Raw genomic sequence first — 21,515 nt, 5'->3', positions numbered from 1 at the left:
ACTTAATTAAGCAATAATAATTTATCTAAAGCTTTACTAAGCTGTTAGTCTCATTTCACATTCATAAGAAGAAACATATGTATAAAGATATAATAAACATATCATTTTATAAATAATCACAATTTGTTCTCCATCGAGGACACATATTAATCAATCTTTTAAATATTAATGTTTTGGGATAATTTTGTTCCATTATAACACTTGGAGTCTACTATTTTATCCTAGTAACTTTCCATTAACTACAGCCTGTTTTACATATATCATTAAGAACTGGCAATGATCCAGGTATAGGGTCTTAAGTTGATTTTTCAAAAGCATCCTTCTTTTCATTGACATTATCTCTATAACTACATCTATGTAGAAATAACCACACGACATAGGGCAAAAACCAAAGACCTGTTTATTTTAAGTACATACTGACTTTTTTATGTTCCCATTTGATACTACAATTGCTTGAGTACTCACTGGTATAAAGGCATGCAATACCCCCTATCTGGATGTTCTGAAGTTGTTTAGTTGCAAATTACATTTATATGAAATATCTTTACTTTAAAATTTAGCTTGTATGTGTTGACAAGGTTCTGATCAAATGGTTAGCAAACTTGATGATACATCATTGTGTCAAAACCTGATGGTTTTGTTCTGATTTCCTTTCTAACTTTCTTCACATAAATTTGATCTTATATTGTGTATTTGTTTACCCTCTCTATGGAAGTTCATATAATATATACCCCAATATACGCAGGGTAACTGCTGGAGAAAGATTTGGCATTATTCCCATATGAAATTTTAGGAGGATGAAATTTGAAGAAATTAGATACCTTCTTTTAAGTCACCAAACTGGTTAATGGCTAGATGAAATTAAGAGTCGTTTGTTGAATTCTAATGCAAAGCTCCTTCATGATCTTTAGGCCTAGTTTTCTCATGAATGCAAAAAAGATAACTGCAATTTTCCTGTTGCCTTACCAAATACAGAAAAAATGAGAAATTGTGAAATTGTATTGAAAATATTAAGACTAATATAAACAACAGCTGTAGGTAAAACACAAACAAGATAGCATCTAAATTATTAAGAAACATGAACTTATCGGTATTGATTATCTCTTGAGATAACTCAAGTTTTTAGCTAGAGTTTGATTATATAGTAGTTTAATGTTGTTAATATCTCTTTAACTGAATTTGATCAACTGTTATTTTCCTTTCATACCATCATAGCGAACTTAGTAACTACCAGTTTTACACATCACATATTCTTCAACATTTTTGCTCAGCTATATTACACATTATAGTGTGCAAAACACCATGCTGCCATTCTTTCAGTTGTGGGAACAAAGAACAATATGGCAACAGATAAGAAAATCATTTAAGTGTTTGTGTGTATTTTGTTCACTACTCTTCAATCCAATTTTAGAGATGAACTAACTGTGTCCCAGTTCACAATCCCATAGTGACAGACCTGGAACATTGTAGTTAAGTGGTCTATCCACTCCATCATTTTGCACATGTTTGGAAATAACTCATGGATTTAGCTAGCTAGAATGAGAATTTTAATGATTTATATAGAAGAACGTATCTAAATTAGGAAACCAATTTTTCCGTTGGTATTTTAGTTATGATTTAGTTATGATTCTCTAGAGACTAGCCTAGGCATATCTTCTACCTACAAGGAAATAATCGTTACTTTATAACAGGGATTATTTCCCAGTCCAGTCTTCCCCCACATATTATGGAATTATTAAATTATATTTATTCAACCTCTTCATACCTTTCTATTTGACTTTCTTCCAAAAGAACTGAGCAATCATCTGATGAATTTAATGAATGAATAAAGTCAATCCAAATGATTACAAAAAAGTAAAGTGCTTCCCCATAAACTTAGGGAGAGGTGACTTATTTTATTGATTTAATTTGCATTAGGAATTTTCATTTTACTCTGAAGCATTTTTTACAAAGTAAAAAAAAAAAGGTACTTAAAATAATGCTCTTAAAAAGTGACATTTTAATGTCATGGAATGAGTCAGTGGCTCTTACTTGTGAGGTTTATGAGGTCAGGTTAATCTTCTGTAGTTAGCCAAATAACTCAAGGAAAACATAGCCATTAAGAAAAGGTTACATTATTTAGGTCTGCACTTCTTGTATCCTTCTACATTACTTACATTCTTTTATAACTTCCCAGCTTTTCTGTTAATTTTGCACCTGACTTTTACAATTATCTTAGTGCAGTCAGTTTAATTGAAAGAAACGAGAACTTCAACTTCATCTTCACTAAAATCAATATTATTATCAAAATACTTCAATTTAATGAAAATGTCTTTCTGGCAAAAGATCAAGAAATAGACTATTAGTGTCTTGTCTATTAATACTTATAAATATCCCTGCATATTTAAGATTAAAAATAAACTAGACCTTTAAGCACTGACACTTTCCGGATCTTACATCTAAGCTTTTGAAAGAACTTGTCTGTGATGGCCTAATTCATTCAAAACAACTTAAAATCTGTGAACTTAAAAACTGACTGAGAATCTGACCTCTTTCTCTCTGAGAATCAGGCTTTCAAAATGTAGTAAGATTTCAAAAGAAGCAGCCTAGTTATTCACCCTCTGCTTACTCAGAGTAGCCCTGGCTGAATGCTGTGACTCTGTCGTAACTGCTGGGTTAAGTATCTGTGTACTGAATAGCAAATGGAGTATCTCTAGGGCACAATGTCATGTTGCATCATGCAAGGTGCATTTTCAGCACTGATACCTAAGCAAATTTGTTTGCTGCAGTAGCAATAGCAGAAGCATCTGAAAACCCCTTCACATCATAAGTGAGATCTTTCACACATCTTCAATTAATATATTCTACTCTCCCAGATGTACTATAGAATTATTAGCTCCAATTGCACAAATCGAAACATGGCATCTGGAAACATCCCTCTGTGTAGAGGGTAGATACATTCCTAATCTGTTTTTTGAGGTGGTATAAACTTGGACTCTCTCCATGGCTGTCATCTACAAGATTTGTTACAAATTACTCTGGGAACAAGTGTAAAATCATGGTGGTCAATGTCATATCTTCTAGGGAAATTACAGTGTTCTATTAAGAAAGTTATAAATCTTGACTTCCTCTGGGATTATTTTCACTATGCTTTCCTAAATGTGTAGCCATAACCACATAGTCAGATATTTATAAGAGATAAGGGCTGGAACCGTGCAAATTCTGGCACAGGGAATCGAGGTTTAAGAATTATGTGGGAGAATAAAAACATGAAGTAAATGCTAATGATAATCCAAAGTCATTACCCATAATAGTTCAGCTAACAGTTCTTGAGTACTAAATGCCAAGCATTATGTTTAGTATTTTATATACAAGATCTCATTTAAATATATGATGCCAGAGAACAAGGATGAGCTCACCAGCAGAAGAAAGATGGGCTGGAAAATACAAGTTTAGTCTGTAAGAAAGATTTATAGAAGATCATCTTTCGATGGCAGAAAGTTTTGTGCGGTGATAGAGCAGAAAGGAGCTTTCTGTTCCTTTCTGGGAAAAGGACCTAGGACAGTCAGACTCAGTCAGACTCAGGGTAAACTCAGTTCTGGGTGAGTCCATGTGTGCTCTGTACAAAATATCTGTCCCACCATCCCAGCATTCAGACCTCTTCCAGTGCTGGAAAACTGCCACCTTCTGTTAGAACCAAATTTGGGTCCATGCACACACGTGCAGTAAAGCCAATCTACTACACTGAGTTGTGGTGAGGGAAAGTGCAGCATTTATTGCAGGGTACCAAGTAAGGAGTCCAGCTAATGCTCAAGAGACCAGAACACCTAGATGGCTTTCAGGGAAAGGTTTTTTACTTATTTTTCTTTTTTTTTTTTTTGCCATGGCTTGCAGCTTGCAGGATCTTAGTTCCCTGACCAGGAATTGAACCTGGGGCCACAGCAGTGAAAGCGCCAAGTCCTAACCACTAGATCACCAGGGAAATCAGGGTGATCTTCCCTGAAGACAGGATGATTTTCCATAAAGACAGGGTGAAGGCAGGGGTTGTGGGGTGCTGTGATCCACTCATGGACTTTCTTCTGATTGGTTGGTGGTGAGGTAATCAGGAGTCAACATCACCAACCTTCTGGTACCAATTCATCTGGGGTCTACCTGCTTGTGTGCAGCATATAATTAACTTATTCCACCTGGTGAGGGTTTCAATATCTGCCAGACAGCTCAAAGGATATGGCTCAGAATATTATCTATAGCCTTGAGGAGGAACTAAAGGTCCGAAACTTTGTTTAATGGCTAAATTATTATTAATTTGCTTTGCTTTGCTTGACTGTTTTCCTTTCTTTCTGCATTTTCTCACTTCTCCAATTAAATTTAGTCTTTGGAACTCAAGGAAGGCCTAAGGGGCTAAAGTTTTTCTACAGACAAGAGGCAGGTGGAGGACATGGGAGAGTCTGTCCCAGGAAGGCCCCATAGTGTCCTGCTCTGTTACACTACCAAGAAGCACTCAAGTGTCTAGGGTCAGTCAAAGCAGGTCTTTGGAGTTCTGGTAGACTGCAGCTGAAGGGGGTCAGTCTACTGAGCTATAAAAACATTGGTTTAAAAAAGAGATTTAAGGCTAGGAACAGGAAGGTCAAGTATTTTCTCAAGGTCAAATCCAGGTCAAAACACTAGAGATGCTACCCTGGTGGTGCAACGGTTAAGAATCCGCCTGCCAATGCAGGTGACACGGGTTCGATCCCTGGTCCCGGAAGATCCCACGTGCTGCGGAGCAACAAAGCCCGCATGCCACAACTACTGAGCCTGCGCTCTAGAGCCTGCGTGCCACAACTATCGAAGCTGGCGCACCGCAATGAAGAGCCCGTGCTCTGCAACAAGAGAAGCCACCACAATGAGAAGCCCACGAACCGCAATGAAGAGTAGCCCTGACTCGCCGCATCTAGAGAAAGCCCGCACAGCAGCGAAGACGCAACGCAGCCAAAAATAAATAAATAAATGTATTGAAAAAAGAAAAAAAAACCCACTAGAGATGTATTCTAACGCATCTAAGGAGTAAACCACTACAGATAGCTTGGAATAAAGCCTTAACTAAACCCTGGCCCCATTACCCTGCCTATCTCCCTTCTCCTCTCGCCCCTAACCTCAGTTATTCTTCAGGAAATGCCTGCTTCGTGAAGTTGTGGATAAAGAGATCTCTGGGCCCTCTCAGTAAATGGGCTTCAGTCCCACTTCCGAGGACCGTTCCCTATTACACCCTCTTCCCTTTCCGTATCTGACCTGTAGCCACGCAACCCGATAAAAAGAACCACTGGGAAGAAGACGTAAAGAAGAAAAGGAAAAGTCGTTTTTATAACATTTTAGATGCTTTTAGAAAGGTTGTTCACGTCATTTCCAGATTCCATGAACAGATCATCAAGGTATCACTCAAGTTAAAGAGACAGGACTTTTTCCCGCCCCCTCCCTTCTCCACGCATCAGTGGAAGGGGAGGGAGAAGGGAGAGAGAAGAGGGAGGAGGGGGAAAAGTGAGAGAAGCAAGATGAGAAAGGGGTGTTGAAGGAAGGGATGAGGGCGAGAAGAGAGGAGTGGTCGGGGTGGTAGGGAGCCCGGGGCGTCTGCCCACCTGCGCTCCGGACCCGCCCGGGAGCGACGCCCGCGTCTCGCAGCGCGCAGCCAATTCCGCGGCCCCGAGAGTAGCCGGGACGCGCTGCTCTCCGCCCGGCGGCGGCCGGCGCCCAGCACCGCCGCGCCCGCCCGCCCGCCCTTTCGCCCCCGGGCCGGGGAGCCACCTTTCCTGCTGCGGACTGCTAAGGGGAGTGCTCGCGGTGAGTGTGGGGCTCCGCGCCCGGCAAGGGAGAGCGCGCGGTGCCCGCAGCAGGCGCACAGGTGGGGAAGGGGCGCGGGGGAGCCCCGGGCAGCGCCTGCAGTGGGCAGGAGGGCCGGGAAGCCCTGCGGGGCTGGGGCCGAATTCCTTTCCTTCACTTCTTTGGGGGCGAACGTGCAGCTCTGGAATTCCAGAATCGCCCTTTCGCACTTCGTCCGTAACCTCTGCTCCCCAGGGCTGAAGTTGCGGGAAGCAGGCGTGGCCCAAGGCGGAGCAGGTGGTCCGGGCTGGGAGGCAGGGGTCCGGCCTCGTCTCTAGGGCGAAGGGTGGCGGTCCGAGCCGGCGACACCTTACTTCGGGGGTAGGCTCCCGGCGCTCACGCCTTGAGGAGCAGCTGTGGTGGAGAGAGAAGGGGCTCGGGACAGAATCCAGCCCTGGAAGCACAGGAGAGTCTTGACTCCCTCCATCCCTCGGTGGGATCAGGGGAGGACTCTGGGGAAAGGGATTAGAGAAATGTGAGGAGCCAGGCGGAGGCGTAGACCGGGGTGGGGGGGGGGGAAGCAGTTTTCTAACTTGATTTCCCAAGGGTACGAACCCCTGAGGTAAAAGAGCAGGAGAGAGCTTCCACCTCGCGTTGGCAAAGTGCCTGGGCTGCTGTGGGTCCTGACTGTCGAAGGAAGGCGCCCTGTTATTTAGAGGCGTGGTTGAGCAAAGAAGGAAAGGGGATTGGAGTGAGGGTTCATCCTCAAGGCTCCTGTTCCTAGGGGAGCTGGGAGAGCCGCATCTGTGTGCCCAGAAAATTAAAGAATAAAATTGAGGAGATGAGGAGGAAGAACACATAAGGAGATTAGCATTTTGGGTGCCTCAAATGCTGGGTTTGGGTTTTGGGTTATTGCCATTCGCGTGAAAGAGGTGGCCCCTCATAAGGCACTGGGTGGGACAGAAGATGCGCTGCCACGCCCTTTGGAAGAAACCTTGAGAAAACTTCTGTTTCTTCATGTAAAGTACTTCCCAGGCACCTTGACGACTGTCATATAGTGAAGCTGATCGTTAAGTGAACATTTAAGATGACATAAGCAGGGAGCATCACCCGCCCCTCCCCTCAGTTTTTCTGGAATATCTTTGTTATCATTGCAGTTTGATTAAATTTTAGGGGGTGTGCTATACCAAAAGCCAGTAAAATGGAACACATTCAAAATGGGTTTCTCCTGGTTCCATTTACATACAAGTCTTTGAAATTTGATTTGTTGATCAACAAGCTAATGACCTTTAAGTCTGAGTTGCCCCGATGTCTATGTGTTAGTTGAGGGAGATGGCCTGGACTCTCAGCTGGCTTTCACTGAGGGAGTGGGAGTGTCAACAGCCAAAGCAAACCTAAGGAGGACTGTGCCATCTCTCTGGGCTCGCAGATGCTGTTCCTCCTCTTTCCCTTTCTCCCTCTTCAGACTCATAAGCAGGCTCAAGTGTTATCACTTTGTGTCTCCTCCCAGGAAAGTGTAGTTCTTGCGCCTCTCCGCCCCATTCTAATCTGTGACAAGGTCTGTCTTGATAAGGAAAGTAGTCATTCACCACTTCCAATCAGAAGTGGTTTTCTGTGCTTTGGATAGATTGTTCATTAAATTCAGATGTTTGTCGAACAAATCTTTACTTATCTGTATTAGATTAGGAGTTCCCAGATATGAAAAATAACTTATTTTACTTATTTTGTCCAAGAAATTTTAGTACATTTTCCCACACCTCCTTTCGTCAGTGTGAATCATTTGTCAAGCTTCACCCACTGAGGTTTATTACAAAGCTGATGAGCTTCAGGTGTATCAAGGGGTTGTTCTCTCAACAATATATAAAGTTCTCTGTTGGAATGAAGATTTAAAGAATAATGCAGTTTTTGCCACTTTACCTCGTTAGGCAAGTTTTATAGATGGCTGGGATTAAGCAATTGTAGCACATTTGTAAAGGAAGCTTTTTCATTGTTTTAAATACATAAATATATGACTGAGCTACTTTTATAAAGTTTTTAGGCATATTGTTCTTATGAAGACTTACATAAAGATGCTAATAAAAATAATACAACACACCCATATTTCTTAAGAAATTTTTAATTTAAAATTGGGTTCATGTCTCTTTTCAAAGACTTGCACAATTATAACTTAATTCTTAATTCCCAATGAGAGGAGTGATAGTTTGAATAGTTTGAGTTTTCTAATCTAGTAAATGTGGTCCTTTTGAATTTGATTAACTAATATTGAAATTATTTCAAAGATTTTTGAAGAGTACTTTCTGGCATATTAGTAATAAATGGCTACTATAAAACAACATGGACATGGTAAGATTTGAAAGGCCGTAGCAGGGTTCTCTTTTTTCAATATTAGTTTAAGAGGGGGGAAGGATGCTGTTTGAGGCAATGTAAACAAGATGAGGTATGTTGCTTCCTGATTGCTGTGAGCAAAAAACACTAATAACCCTTAGGTGATGGAGTCCTGAGACCCCTAGGGAGGCTTCTGTAGTGATCTGATATAGAGTCACAGTCCGGTGCCCCACAGTGGGAAACCTGGCTTCCCACTCCCTCGCCTTAAATTAGACAGGCGAGAAATACTAATTTCTGTTCTAAAAGTGAAGCCCCATGAAGTGCAGTAGGGAAACTTGGAATTGGCATCTGTTACAGAAATTACTACTTCCACTTGAAAAAGTATAAAGAGAAATGTTTTAGAGCCTAGGAATGAACATAAATAGGCAAAGATCATATTAATGAGTACACACCAGTATTAAAGAGGAATGACAGTACTGACCTGATCATTTCTTCAGTTCCCCTGTGGTGTTTCCTTCTCTCAGAAGTAATATGTGGCCTGTGAGCCCATGGTGTGGAGTATCTATTTTCTTCTCTGTACAATGGGAAGCCATTAAAGAATTTCTGGTGGGAAACTGTTTTTTTCGTTTTTTGTTTTTTGTTTTTTTGGTTTTTTTTTGGTGGGGGGGAACTGTTTTACCAGAATCCTCTTGCTATTGTGTCAAGATCATCTCCTGAAAGACAAGACGGGAAGCAAAGAGGCTGTTAAGAGGCTACTAGAATTTCTTAGTCTAGTCTTTAACCAGAGTAATAGCCGTGGAAATGATGAGAAATGGCAGGATTCTGGATATATTTGGAGGTAAAGGTGCCAAGACTTGGTGATGGATTAGATGTGGTTGCTGACAGAAGGAAAGAAATCAAGGCTCATGTCTAGATTTATGACCAGAGTAACTGGAAGAAAGCAGTTGTCACCAACTGATTCGGGAAAACTAAGGAGAAGCAGTTAAGTTTTGAGCAGACTATTAGATATTCAGGTGCAGGCATCAGTGCATAAATGGTATTTAAAAAAATAGGACTTTACAAAATGATTTAAGGAGAGAATGTATTTAAAGGATCAGACTGAGAATGATCAGACAGCTCAAAATATGGACACTGAAGAGAACAGGAGCCAGAAAAGGAAACTCAGAAGTAGCAATCAGTGAAATAGGGGGAAATCCAGAAGGATATAAGATCATGGAAGCCAGGAGAAGAAAGTATTTAAGAAGGAGGAAGTGATGATTAGCTACGTCCAATGCTATGGAAGAGTTAAATTATGTGAGGACAAAGAATTACGTTGGAATTTTATCTGACCTTGATAAGAGCTATTTCAGTTGAAATGGTGATGACAAAAGATTGACCAATAAGGATTGACTAAAGATTGGTGATCTAGTGATTCCAATCCTAGGAATTTATCTTACAGATATATTTTTACATTGGAAAAATAATATATGTTCACACCTATTCCCTGAAGCTTTTTATATTAGTAAACAATTGAAAACAATAAATACTTGTAAATAGAAAACAAGTAAAATAAACCATGTACATCCATTCAATGGAATATTATCTAGCTACTAAAATTATTAAGGCAGCATTTTGTATACTAATATGAAAAGATCTTCAAAGTATATTAAGGAGAAAAAATTACAATGCAGTGTGCATAAGTTATCATTTATTAAGGAACAAAAAATGAGCCTATTTATGAAAGTATATACCAAAAAATTGGATTACAGTGGTTACCTACAGGGAGGGAAAGTGAATGAATGGTAGGGTACTATAAAGAGAGGGAGATTAAGTCGTATATAGACTTTAAGTCTTCTATAGACTTTAATACTTTGAGTTATGCACACATAGATTAGCTATTTAAAATATTAAATAAAATCTATACATAAATCTGAAAAAAATATTTGTAATTTAAAATGATAATGATAAAAGAAGTAATGGGAAGTGAGGAAGTGAATGCTCTGTATAAAATAAGTCCTTCAAGAAGAGGATTAAAAGTAGCTGGAGGGCTTCCCTGGTGGCGCAGTGGTTGAGAGTCCGCCTGCCGATGCAGGGGACGCGGGTTCGTGCCCCAGTCCAGGAAGATCCCACATGCCGTGGAGCAGCTGGGCCCGTGAGCCATGGCTGCTGAGCCTGCGCATCTGGAGCCTGTGCTCCGCAACGGGAGAGGCCACAACAGTGAGAGGCCCGCGTACCGTGCAAAAAAAAAAAAAAAAAGTAGCTGGAGCAGGGCATGGAGATTTGTTCTTAATATGGAAGCTTTAATGTTGGAATTAGACAAATGAGAATGAACTAGACAGAAGAAAACATTGGTTTTTAAAAAAGAGGACAACTATGGGAGCAAAACCCCTTAATAACTGGTAGAGATGGAATTCCAGAAACTAGTCAAGGATGGTACTAACATGACCGGGAAAAGGATCTTTTCCCACAGACCCCCAGATCTGGATCCATCCTCTGATCAGCCTCCTACATTCCTAAAGCGCTGCCTGGGACATTGATATAAACTATTCTAATTGATACTGCTGTAGTCTTAGTTCTAATGTCATTTGGACACTCAACCTCTCATCATATCTTTTTTTTAACCTTTTTTGAGGGGTAGGCATCCTCTGTAGTTCTCTTCAGCAGCTGGAGCACAGCTTGCCACCCTTCTGAAAATTAACTCTGTCTCTGCCCCCTTCACTCTTAGGATAATTCTTCCCTGGGAATACAGAGACTCCCAGGAATGAAGATCCCTCACCACTTCTAACTCCTGTGTATGTATCTGCTCACTTGCTTCCTTCCTTCCAATTCTGTAGTCCAGCTGACCTCCCTCTCTGCTCTGGATCCCACAACTGTCCCACTCCAATCGGAACCTGGCTTCATAAACCATTCTTTGTATCACTTGCAACTTTAACCTCTTGTTTAATGACTTCATCATTTAAGTATATTATTGAGATCATATCATTCCCATACTTAAAACAAGCAAACAGTAAGGCCTCTCATGATCCTGAGCGCCCCCTATATCTAGTCTCCTATTCACTCCTCCTTTACTCAGCCAGCTTCTAGGGAAAAAAATGAACATAAGTACAAATGTTTGCAGATAATTTTTGTCAATTAAGAGACTCACTGAAGCCCATCCATGGGAGTAAGGAATCCTTCCTGGACCTTCTTATAAAATAATTTCATTAGCTACTATGGTTTCAGTTACCTCCAAATGACATGATGGTTCCTAGTCTTCCCAAATGTGAAGATGAATCTCAGTTCTAATATTGCCCATTAACAGTCCTCTTTTGCTGTAACAATACATACTACCTTCATGATATTTTCTATACCTTCACATCATGTTATTTCTTATTTACATAATTTCTCTTTAAATTGAATCACATTTTAAAACAAATAAAAATAAAATTCTTATCACTGTTTTTAGTCGAAAAATCAATATTACTGCTACATGTAAGAGACAATGATATTAAAAAGGAATATAGCAAAAAATGTGATGTTATTAAATTTTAATCAGATATTTATTGCCAGCTAAGAGCCTCGAGCCTAAGGCATATAAGGGAGATAGCAAAAGTTAAAAACCAATTTTCACTAAACTGAAACTCTCTCAAAGGGTTAATCCAAAGGGAAAGAAAATTGAAAAGGGAATCGATTCCTCTCTATGTGACACAGTGTTATTTAACGTCATGACTTAGAACAAGTAAAGCCATGTCGAGTATCACCAGTGGGACTTGCACTTGGGAAAATTACCGTGTCTTCTTCATATCGAGCCCAAACCTCCCCATTAAGCTACAGACCCTGGAGATCACCATATGGCCAGATAAATGACCCCCAGGCACAGTCAACAGGTTCATAATTAAATTCATCTTCTCTCTTCCCTGTTTAAGCCTGTTATAGTCCACATTCCGTCAGAGTACCTCCCAGGTTTTTTATTTAAAATTTTTCTCCATACCCAGCCGAATTCAGTCAGTCTGATGGGTCTCTTGAATCTACTTTCCTGATCATCTATTAACTTACTTTAACTCAATATGCCTGGCCTGGATTCTCTCTTTTTTTAAAATAAATTTATTTATTTTCGGCTGCTTTGGTTCTTCGTCGCTGTGTGCGGCTTTCTCTAGTTGTGACGAGCAGGGACTACTCTTCCTTGTGGTGCGCGGGCTTCTCATTGCGGTGGCTTCTCTTGTTGCGGAGCACGGGCTCTAGGCACGCGGGCTTTAATAGTTATGGCACGTGGGCTAAGCAGTTGTGGCTCACGGGCTCTAGGGCGCAGGCTCAGTAGCTGTGGCACACGGGCTCTAGAGCGCAGGCTCAGTGATTGTGGTGCACAGGCTTAGTTGCTCCGCGGCATGTGGGATCTTCCCAGACCAGGGCCTCTAACCCATGTCCCCTTTTTTGGCAGGCAGATTCTTAACCACTGCGCCACCAGGGAAGCCCTGGCCTGTATTCTTTTAAAACCTTCAACCTCATCTCCCTGGACCTAGCCTTGCCTCCATGAATCATTTTTCCCACACTCTCACCAAATTAATTTTAGAGATTAGTTCTGTCCCATGCCTTAGTGACTCCCCTTTTCCTTCTGGGAACAAGCCAAGCCACGTACCTTACTTTCCCAGCCTCCTTTCTGTATTTCTGCTCCTGTTTACTTTCTGCCACTCCAAGTTGCCCACCTGCAGCTGTGCTTCAGCAATAGGGTACGACTCACACTTAATCTGATACATGTGGTTTTCTTCTCTGTTCACCACTTAGCTCTGAATATTCTTCCTTCCACCTGCCAAATTCTTAGTCGTTTGACCAAATGCAGGTTTATTTGTTTTCCTTTCCAGACCCCTTTCTTAGCCAAAAAGTAACTCACTCTTGTACGCTAGTTATGGCCCTTTTGCTAGCTTCCATGCTACAGTCACCATGCTGTTTGTATTTTATTTATTTGCATATATCTTCTCTCCATTAGACCAGTGAGTCCTTGGAAGCAAGAGTTGAGTCTTTTTAGTCTGTTTCTCCAGACTGAATGAATCATAGTACTTGGTACAAGAGGCACCAAAGGCAAACGTCTCTGACTCGTGTTTCCTGGGGTAAGAGCACCTGTAAACAAGCTGTGACACCGAACTCTTCACAAATACCCTTGGATTGGAGTGATTTTCTAAAAATCACTTCAAAAATTCCTTTTTCTCTGTTCAGTGGTGGCTTTCTTTATGGCATTTCACTCTTTCAACTTGTCTCATAAAATTAAAATGCAAAAAAACTCAGAGAAGTCTCAACATAATCTTCTGTACTCCATGATCTCCAGATGGCTATTTTTCTTATATAATGAAATCTCAAGGGAAGAAAATTATATAACCTCACTCAATAACACACTTGAGTGTTCAACTACCTTAATTTTTATGCAATATGAATTGACACTGCTGTAGTCATTTCTATTATTTTTTCTATTCTATTCCTTATATCAGTCTTTTCATCTATTTTAAGACAATGTCTACTAATATTGAACAAAAGTATCTCAATTAAATCAAGAGTTATTGATACTCATTCATCCTTTGCAAATGCTTAACTTTCAACCTTATCCAAGATACAGAGGTTTTGGCTCCAGTTTAACTTGAATCTTTCATCTCTTTTTGTGTTATTTATCCACTTATGAATTAATGTATATCAGTGTATTAACATACTCATAGTGAGAATTAATGGACTAAAATCTTTTTTGAGATAGTTGTTTTATATAAGCAGAAACCAGTATATATGTTAAATCAGTCAAGGTTATATGCAAATCGCTAGCCATCGAAAGCCCTAATTTTATAATTGTTTTTACCTTACAGTACTTTGCTTTTTGAGGCATTTGTGATATTTTTTAAAGTATACAAATATGATTTTGTTTTCTAATTACCGTAGCAAGCAAGATTCCTGACTGCTTCATTAATAGCTAAGATCATTTCAGGAAAAGGCTAATTTGGTTCATCTTACAAGCAAGGATTACTTGGTAATGTGGTACAGGTAACAATGTATAGGTCAGTTGCATACTTTCATAGCTTCTTATTAAATAGTGCTTGAAACAATGAGTTCCAGATTTGGAAAGGATCATTTCAACATTCTGTCTGCATATTATCCAGTGCAGCCACTGCAACACAGCACTAACAATTCAAGGCATCTTTTAGCTTTTCTTTAGAATCTTGGCAGCTGTGCTTGACAAGGCAAAGACCCTTCAATCTTTTTATTTCTAGTTGAAATAAAAGCACTGGAGCTCTCTTTTCTTACCTTTCATAACTAAAGACTAGACTGTATGATTTGGAGCCTTTCTGTTTTGAGAAAAGGAACTTGGATTTCAAATGCTCAAAGTACCATTTTCTGTCAGATTCAACTGTAGGTCTTTTCCCCTGTTCCCTGATTAGGTTCAGTCAGCCATCCTCAATCCTAGAAGGTATCAGAGGAGAGAAACTAATATTCTTCCCTTCATAGTCATAATCCTGGAAAGGGCTTTCAAATGAAAGGTTAAAATCCTGACAAACTTCATTTTTGTCCTTAATAAGTTTACCAAGAGTTAGCTCAAATCTATGTAAGTTTCCTTTCTATCCATATCCTCCCAAATACACCCTTTCACTAAAAGTATTTGCAGTCTTTCATTGAACATCATTACCACATCAGGACCGAAGTAGAGAAAAGCTGTAAAGAGTGTTGCACTTTTTAAAAAGTACATAAATACACCACATCGATGTAAAATTGTAGATGGACAATAATTCTGCAGTGACTAAGAAGGTTACATTAAAACCAGTGTCACATGTTGGAACATTCATTCAGAAAAACATCTGATTTGATGTAAGATATAGATATGTAGGCTTCATAGTGAAACAGTAGGGAGTAAGAGTTTCCTGAGTGAATAAATTTATGATTATCTGTAGCATACAAAGGTGTTACTGGACCTCACTAAATGAGAAGTAGAAGAAATACCCTGCCCTGGAAACAAATTGAGTGAGGAAATAGAAGAATGATTAACAAAATTGAACTATACATAATTCCATGAGTACAATCATAATGGCTTGAGAACAAACTTTTTGATAGTTTTCACAGCTTCATTCCAGTGTATTACTACATTTCATCTTCACGTTTGGACAGGAATGATTATCCCCATTTTATGGAAGAGGAAAGTGATTCCCAATGGTTTGTCCTATAGACAGGGGCTCATAAGTGATAGAACTAGGGGGCACAGATCCAAATTTCAACTCGGTCCAGTCTTCTTCCAACTATAGAATATGTTGCCCTTCAACCATAAAATATTTGAGAAAAAACTGCATCCTCCTCTGGATTCAGTTTTAAGATGAATTTTACCATTTTCATTGTTAGGCTTAAAACAAAAATGAATTGCAAAATTTGCACTTAAAACTAAAAAGTATTTTCTTTCATATTACTCACTTTACAGATATTTACAAATATAAAAACATGATTTTATTCTAATAACATTTTCCTCATTGTTGAAAACATGTATATATAAAATATTTAAAGAATAAAAATCTCCATAATTCTATCACAACATTCTCACAGGAATTAAGCCTTATATCAAATTTTAAGAATTTTTGTGGAATTGATAGCCAAAATTATATATCTCAGTTCTTATTAATATTTATATATTTTTCATTTGATTACCTAGAAGGTTGAATATAATTTTAAAAATTTTGTGGTCATTCGAATTTCTCCTTTTTGAATTATCTGCCAGTGATTTTTGTTCATATTACCATAGACATGTTTATGTTTTACAAAGCTTTGTCGTACGTTGCAAATTTTCCCACTTTGTTAATGTCTTTGAACTTGTGATGGCATAGTCTTTGAACTTGTGATGGCATAAAAGTTTAAATTTTATGTGATTAAACATTTTGATTTCTTTTTTTACTTTGGTTTTGGTTTCATGAAGCCAGAGGTAAACTTACAACTTTCCATCCCAAGATCAGTTGGATATTTGTTCATATTTTCCAATTTTAATGATCTTATTCATTTTATATGTAGCCTTTTGATCAAGCTGTAATTATTTTTATATATCATGTGTGATGAATTGCTGTCTTGATCTTTATCCTGAAGAGTTAGCATGTCATAATACCATGCCTTGAAAAGTTGTTCTGTCCTCACAAGTATGAAATATTAAATTTATCAACTACTAGGTGCTTCTGTTTGCAGTGATCAGTACTGCTTAATTTTTCTCTCTTGATAGTTGCAGCATATTTGCACTACTTTAAATTTTTATAAATTTTGTAACATTTTAACAACTGTAGGGCAAGGGTTTTTAAAATCACTCTTCTCCAAAATTTTGTTTATTCTTTCCTGTTTGTTTCCTCTCAGTGAACATGGATAATTTTGTGAGATATCAAAAAAGTTAAGATTTTTATTGGAACAACGTTTTGAGAAAAATTAATGCGAAAGGCCTGACTGGATTTCCCATGGAGGAATATGATATCTCTCGATTTATTTAGGACTTATTTCATGTTTGTCAATAAAGTTTTATAATTGACTTCTTATGGGTTCCACACATTCTTATTTGGGTTTTTCCTTGGTATTTCATGTTATGGAATATTAATATGAGTGCTAATTATTTCTTATTACATCTCCTTGTGGTTATGGCTAGTTTACAGAAAAGTCATTTATTTTTATTTGCTTGTCTTTAGTTTGCCTAATTCTTGTTAATATGAATAGATTTTTAGTTTATTCCGTTGGCCATTTAAAATGGACAGTAACACATTCTGAATCTAAAATTTTGTCTATTTCATATTTTAAGCCAAACAAAAGTGTATAATTATATTTATAGAGCTGTTCCATTAGAATTACTATATATCATTCTCAATAGTACAAACCAAATAGTGTACCAATGAATTCTAATGTTCCTCTTTGATTTAACATTTATTTTGAAGAAGCTGTTATAAATGACAGTGTTTGGGGTTTTGTATTTAAATATTTTCAGTTGATGCTTATTTTTATTATTATATTGTGGCCAGAAAATATAGCCAGCATGATTTTAATTTGAGATGCTTTAGTAAGGATTCCTTTTTGGTCTACATATGTTTAATTTCTGTAAAATATACTGCACAGTTGAAAAACAGTGAATTATGTGCTGTGTTCCACACTAAAATTCATCATTATATTCATCAATCTATATTCTTATTTTATATGATTGATCTATTATTGATTTATAGAGATCCATTAAAGTCACCTTCTATAATCATATTTGTCTATTTCCCATTGGATATCCAACATAAGGTTATTTATATATTGTGGTGTTTGATTATTGGTCACTTAAAGATATATGATCATCTAGTTTTCCTATGTGAAATTTATATTATCATTTTTTAAATTGAATTCATCTTGTCTTATATTAGCCTTATTGTACTTCCTTTCTTTAGGTTTGCCTAATGTTTGTTGGCTTGTGTCATTTTATATTTGGATCTTTCTTATAAGCAAAATGTTATTAGCTTTTATTTTTACCTAATCTGGATAATCAGTCTGGATATTTTTCCCTTTTAATAGGTGAGTTTACTTAATTTTTTAATAGCTACTATAAATAGCAGGTTTCATTTTACCTGGACCAAACAGTTTTCAGTGTTTTTTCTTTTCTGTTTTGTCAATTCCTTTCTATTTTGTCATTGTCTTTTGACATTGATTGGTAATTTCTTGATTTATTTACTCTGTTTGGAATTATAGCCAGAGAGTTGACATCTATTCTGTTAGAAATTGGTATTGGTCATTCTTTAAATTCCTTATCATTTCCAAGATTGTGTTTTCTGGTAGAAGGTGAAGGGCACAAGTAGTCCCCAAAGAAACTTCTTTCATCAAAATGTTGTCTTTCATTTCATTTGGTGTTACTGTCCTTGCCACAATAAACTTCAGCAGTGCCCAGTCCATGATTGACCAGATCACACGTTTCTGGATATTAGGACACCCCTCAGGGCTCCAAGCAGGCAGAAAATGTAGGAATAATACCTTCCATTCTTACCCAAACTTTCTTTTGCTGCTACCCTTTGACCCACATTTATGGTGTGGTAGGTTGCGTCTGCCAGCTTTATTTTTACTTACTCCCACAAAAACAGCTTTTTTGAATAAGGCAAAATTAAAATTGTTAAATCTCCATTCTCCAAGATTTCAAATCAGATTGAGTCATACTATCTCAAAGAGAAATTCCTAAAATTTTGTCCAGGAAGATGTCAGGTATCACTAGTTTCTAACAATACCTCAGTCATTTCCCTCTTTACTGGTTTATAAATTATTTCAGTATGAACTCAAATGTATGAGGAATAGTATGCAATCTTGTAAAGCTATTTCTTGAGTTGTGGCTTTTGACCCAGTTTATATACTATGTGAAGAAGGATAAATAATAACTTTGCATGGGAATTATTCATTTTAAGAAGGACTTGGCCAGATGTGTATATAACGAACTCTCTACCTGCAATAGATCTTCCGTCAGCTCTTATTGCTTGGGATATTAAAATTTTCTCTTATTTTCCCCTAAATAGTATGACTCTCTTTTTTATGTACTCGTTGACCATAGACTAGGTATTAGTACATAATCCTGATTTCAGGTATTTCATTGACTTATTTCTTCTCACAGTTCAGAAAGACTACTCACTTCATACTTCTTAGACTCTCAGTTAAGAAACATTTTGAATTATATATGAACGATGGTCATAAAATTGGGAATTAGCCAATACTCTGGCTCACTGGCTTCTCTACATGATTACCTATATATCTTTCCTTGAGGTTCAATTATTTTCAGGACATTCAATTAAAGTTCTGTCATGAAAAGAAGCATTTCCATAGACAAGCACTCAAACTACTTAAATGCGATAGTTCTTGGCACAACTACCCATTGAAACTGAAATTTTCAAAAGGGTCAAAAAGGAAAGGCTATAAATAAATAAGGGGGAAAGGGAATTTGATGAGTTTTATTTCATAATAGTGAGAAGTCATTGAAGTATAAAGCACATGACAATGATATTTCAAAAGTCAATAGATGAAAACTCAACTCTGCAACGTATATAAGAGCAAAGGGAGAAGATTAATGTTATAATTATAAAAGATGCTTTTGAAGATTTGGATGAAAGTGTTTTGATGAAAGTGTTTTGGATGAAAGTGTTTAGTGGTGCTCTGGTAAATATTTAACAACCAGCTGGGGGAGAGAGCGCAAGAGCCCAGATTTGTAAAGTTTGCCGATTTTCATAGCGTAAATACTCCCGACATGATCAATTTCAAACTACCAGTGTGAAGTCACTGAACACAGAATTGGGAAGAAATGTGCCCCATGACCCTCATGAGCCAGTGGGAGCCAACTCCAGCATACTGCTTGTATGGTCTCTGTAACATTTAAAAAAAAATTGTTATCAGGCTATGTAAGATCTAATTGGTAAAAATAAAGAATACCTTGCCTTTCTGATGGTGACGACCTCCCCACGAGAACATGCCTCTCTCAAAGGATCTCCTTCATCCCTCTCCAGAAGAGGAGAAAAGGAAACACAAGAAGAAGCGCCTGGTACAGAGCCCCAATTCCTATTTCATGGATGTGAAATGGCCAGGATGCTATAAAATCACCACCGTCTTTAGCCATGCACAAACAGTAGTTTTGTGTGTTGGCTGCTCTACCGTCCTCTGCCAGCCTACAGGAGGAAAAGCAAGGCTTACAGAAGGGTGCTCTTTCAGACGGAAGCAGCACTAAAAGCCCATGGAATCAAGATGAATGGGAAACCATCCCAATAAACACATTTTGGATTAAAAAAAAAAAGAATACTTTGTTTCTGGTGGTATGCACTTTCACACTTAAAGTAGTGAATGAGGCAGTGACCATCATCAAAAAATCTACAAACAATAAATGCTGGAGAGGGTGTGGAGAAAAGGGAACCCTCTTGCACTGTTGGTGGGAATGTAAATTGATACAGCCACTATGGAGAACAGTATGGAAGTGCCTTAAAAAACTAAAAATAGAACTACCATATGACCCAGCACTCCCACTACTGGGCATATACCCTGAGAAACCATAATTCAAAAAGAGACATGTACCACAATGTTCATTGCAGCTCTATTTACAATAGCCAGGACATGGAAGCAACCTAAGTCTCCATCAACAGATGAATGCATAAAGAAGATGTGGCACATATATACAATGGAATATTACTCAGCCATAAAAAGAAATGAAACTGAGTTATTTGTAGTGAGGTGGATGGACCTAGAGTCTGTCATACAGAGTGAAGTAAGTCAGAAAGAGAAAAACAAATACTGTATGCTAACACATATATATGGAGTTAAAAAAAAAAAGGTTCTGAAGAACCTAGGGGCAGGAGAGGAATAAAGACACAGATGTAGAGAATGGACTTGAGGACACGGGGAGGGGGAAGGTTAAGCCTAGATGAAGTGAGAGAGTGGCATGGACATATATACACTATCAAATGTAAAATAGATAGCTAGTAAGAAGCAGCCACATAGCACAGGGAGATCAGCTCGGTGCTTTGTGACCACCTAGAGGGGTGGGATAGGGAAGGTGGGAGGGAGACGCAAGAGGAAGGAGATATGGGGATATATGTATATGTATAGCTGATTCAGTTTGTTATAAAGCAGAAACTAACACAGCATTGTAAAGCAATTATACTCCAATAAAGATGTTTAAAAAACAAAAAACCCCAAAGTGATTGAGACCATAAGACCAGAAACTCGTGGGTTTGATTCTCAGCAACATCACTTAATGTGTGATTTTAGTATAATTGCCTACTTTAAGCCTTAATATATTCATCTGTAAAATTCTGAATAATGAAAGCTATTTCACAGACATCTTGTGATGATTAAAAGACACAAGAATGTAGTTGGTATATTAAATAGATATTAATGATTATTTTTCTTCATCTTCCGTAAGACTCATTTCCTTCCTTCTGTCCTTATTCATTAGAAATTAGTAAAATGAGGTCAGAATTGATGTAGTGTATTTAGCAAAGACATGACCATGCCTCTAGTGTTGACACACCTGTATAGCTACCTGAAAATTGATCTTTTGTAGGAGGGAGAGTTGTTGAGAAATGCAGACACCAGAGGCAGAATTTGGGAATAATTATCTACATTGTTTTCCTTTCCATCTTTGACATGTCAAAATAAGCACAAAACTTTGAAGAAGCTATGGAGCAGTGGCACACAGATAATCTTCATTACTCGATGTTGTTTCTTATCATTTTGTGGCCTCTATGATAAAAGAAAAGGAAGACAAGGAATATGGAAGGGACATTGAATTGGCCAACCTGTGGTATTTGCCACAAAAATACAATTTTAGAAACAGTAGAAATAAGATATCATGGGAATTCATGGAAGAAAATAACTTTGGGCTATAATAAACAGGGAAAACTTAAAAGCCTGACATTTAAAAGTAGTATGGAGGTTCCCTAAAAAAACAAAAATAGAGTAACCATATGATTCAACAATTGCAC

General features: G+C 38.1%; 1 protein-coding gene across 1 annotated transcript; it reads left to right on the top strand.

Moving 5' to 3' along the window:
* The first annotated feature begins 19,492 nt into the window (after positions 1-19,492).
* Positions 19,493-19,834, top strand: LOC309806812 (small ribosomal subunit protein eS27-like). Its single transcript, XM_082625768.1, has one exon. It carries the CDS (start codon positions 19,511-19,513, stop codon positions 19,763-19,765), a length of 255 nt encoding a protein of 84 aa, XP_082481894.1. The 5' UTR covers positions 19,493-19,510; the 3' UTR covers positions 19,766-19,834.
* The last annotated feature ends 1,681 nt before the right edge of the window (positions 19,835-21,515 follow it).

This window comes from Mesoplodon mirus, assembly GCF_964341445.2.
Source record: "Mesoplodon mirus genome assembly, chromosome: 6".
NCBI lineage: Eukaryota > Metazoa > Chordata > Mammalia > Artiodactyla > Ziphiidae > Mesoplodon > Mesoplodon mirus.
Note: the sequence above shows the minus strand (reverse complement) of the source record. Positions and strands in the feature narration are given on the sequence as shown.

Bases quoted from the DNA above. Each gene is read 5' to 3' on its own strand.
- LOC309806812 (XM_082625768.1), top strand. From the start codon at position 19,511: ATGCCTCTCTCAAAGGATCTCCTTCATCCCTCTCCAGAAGAGGAGAAA.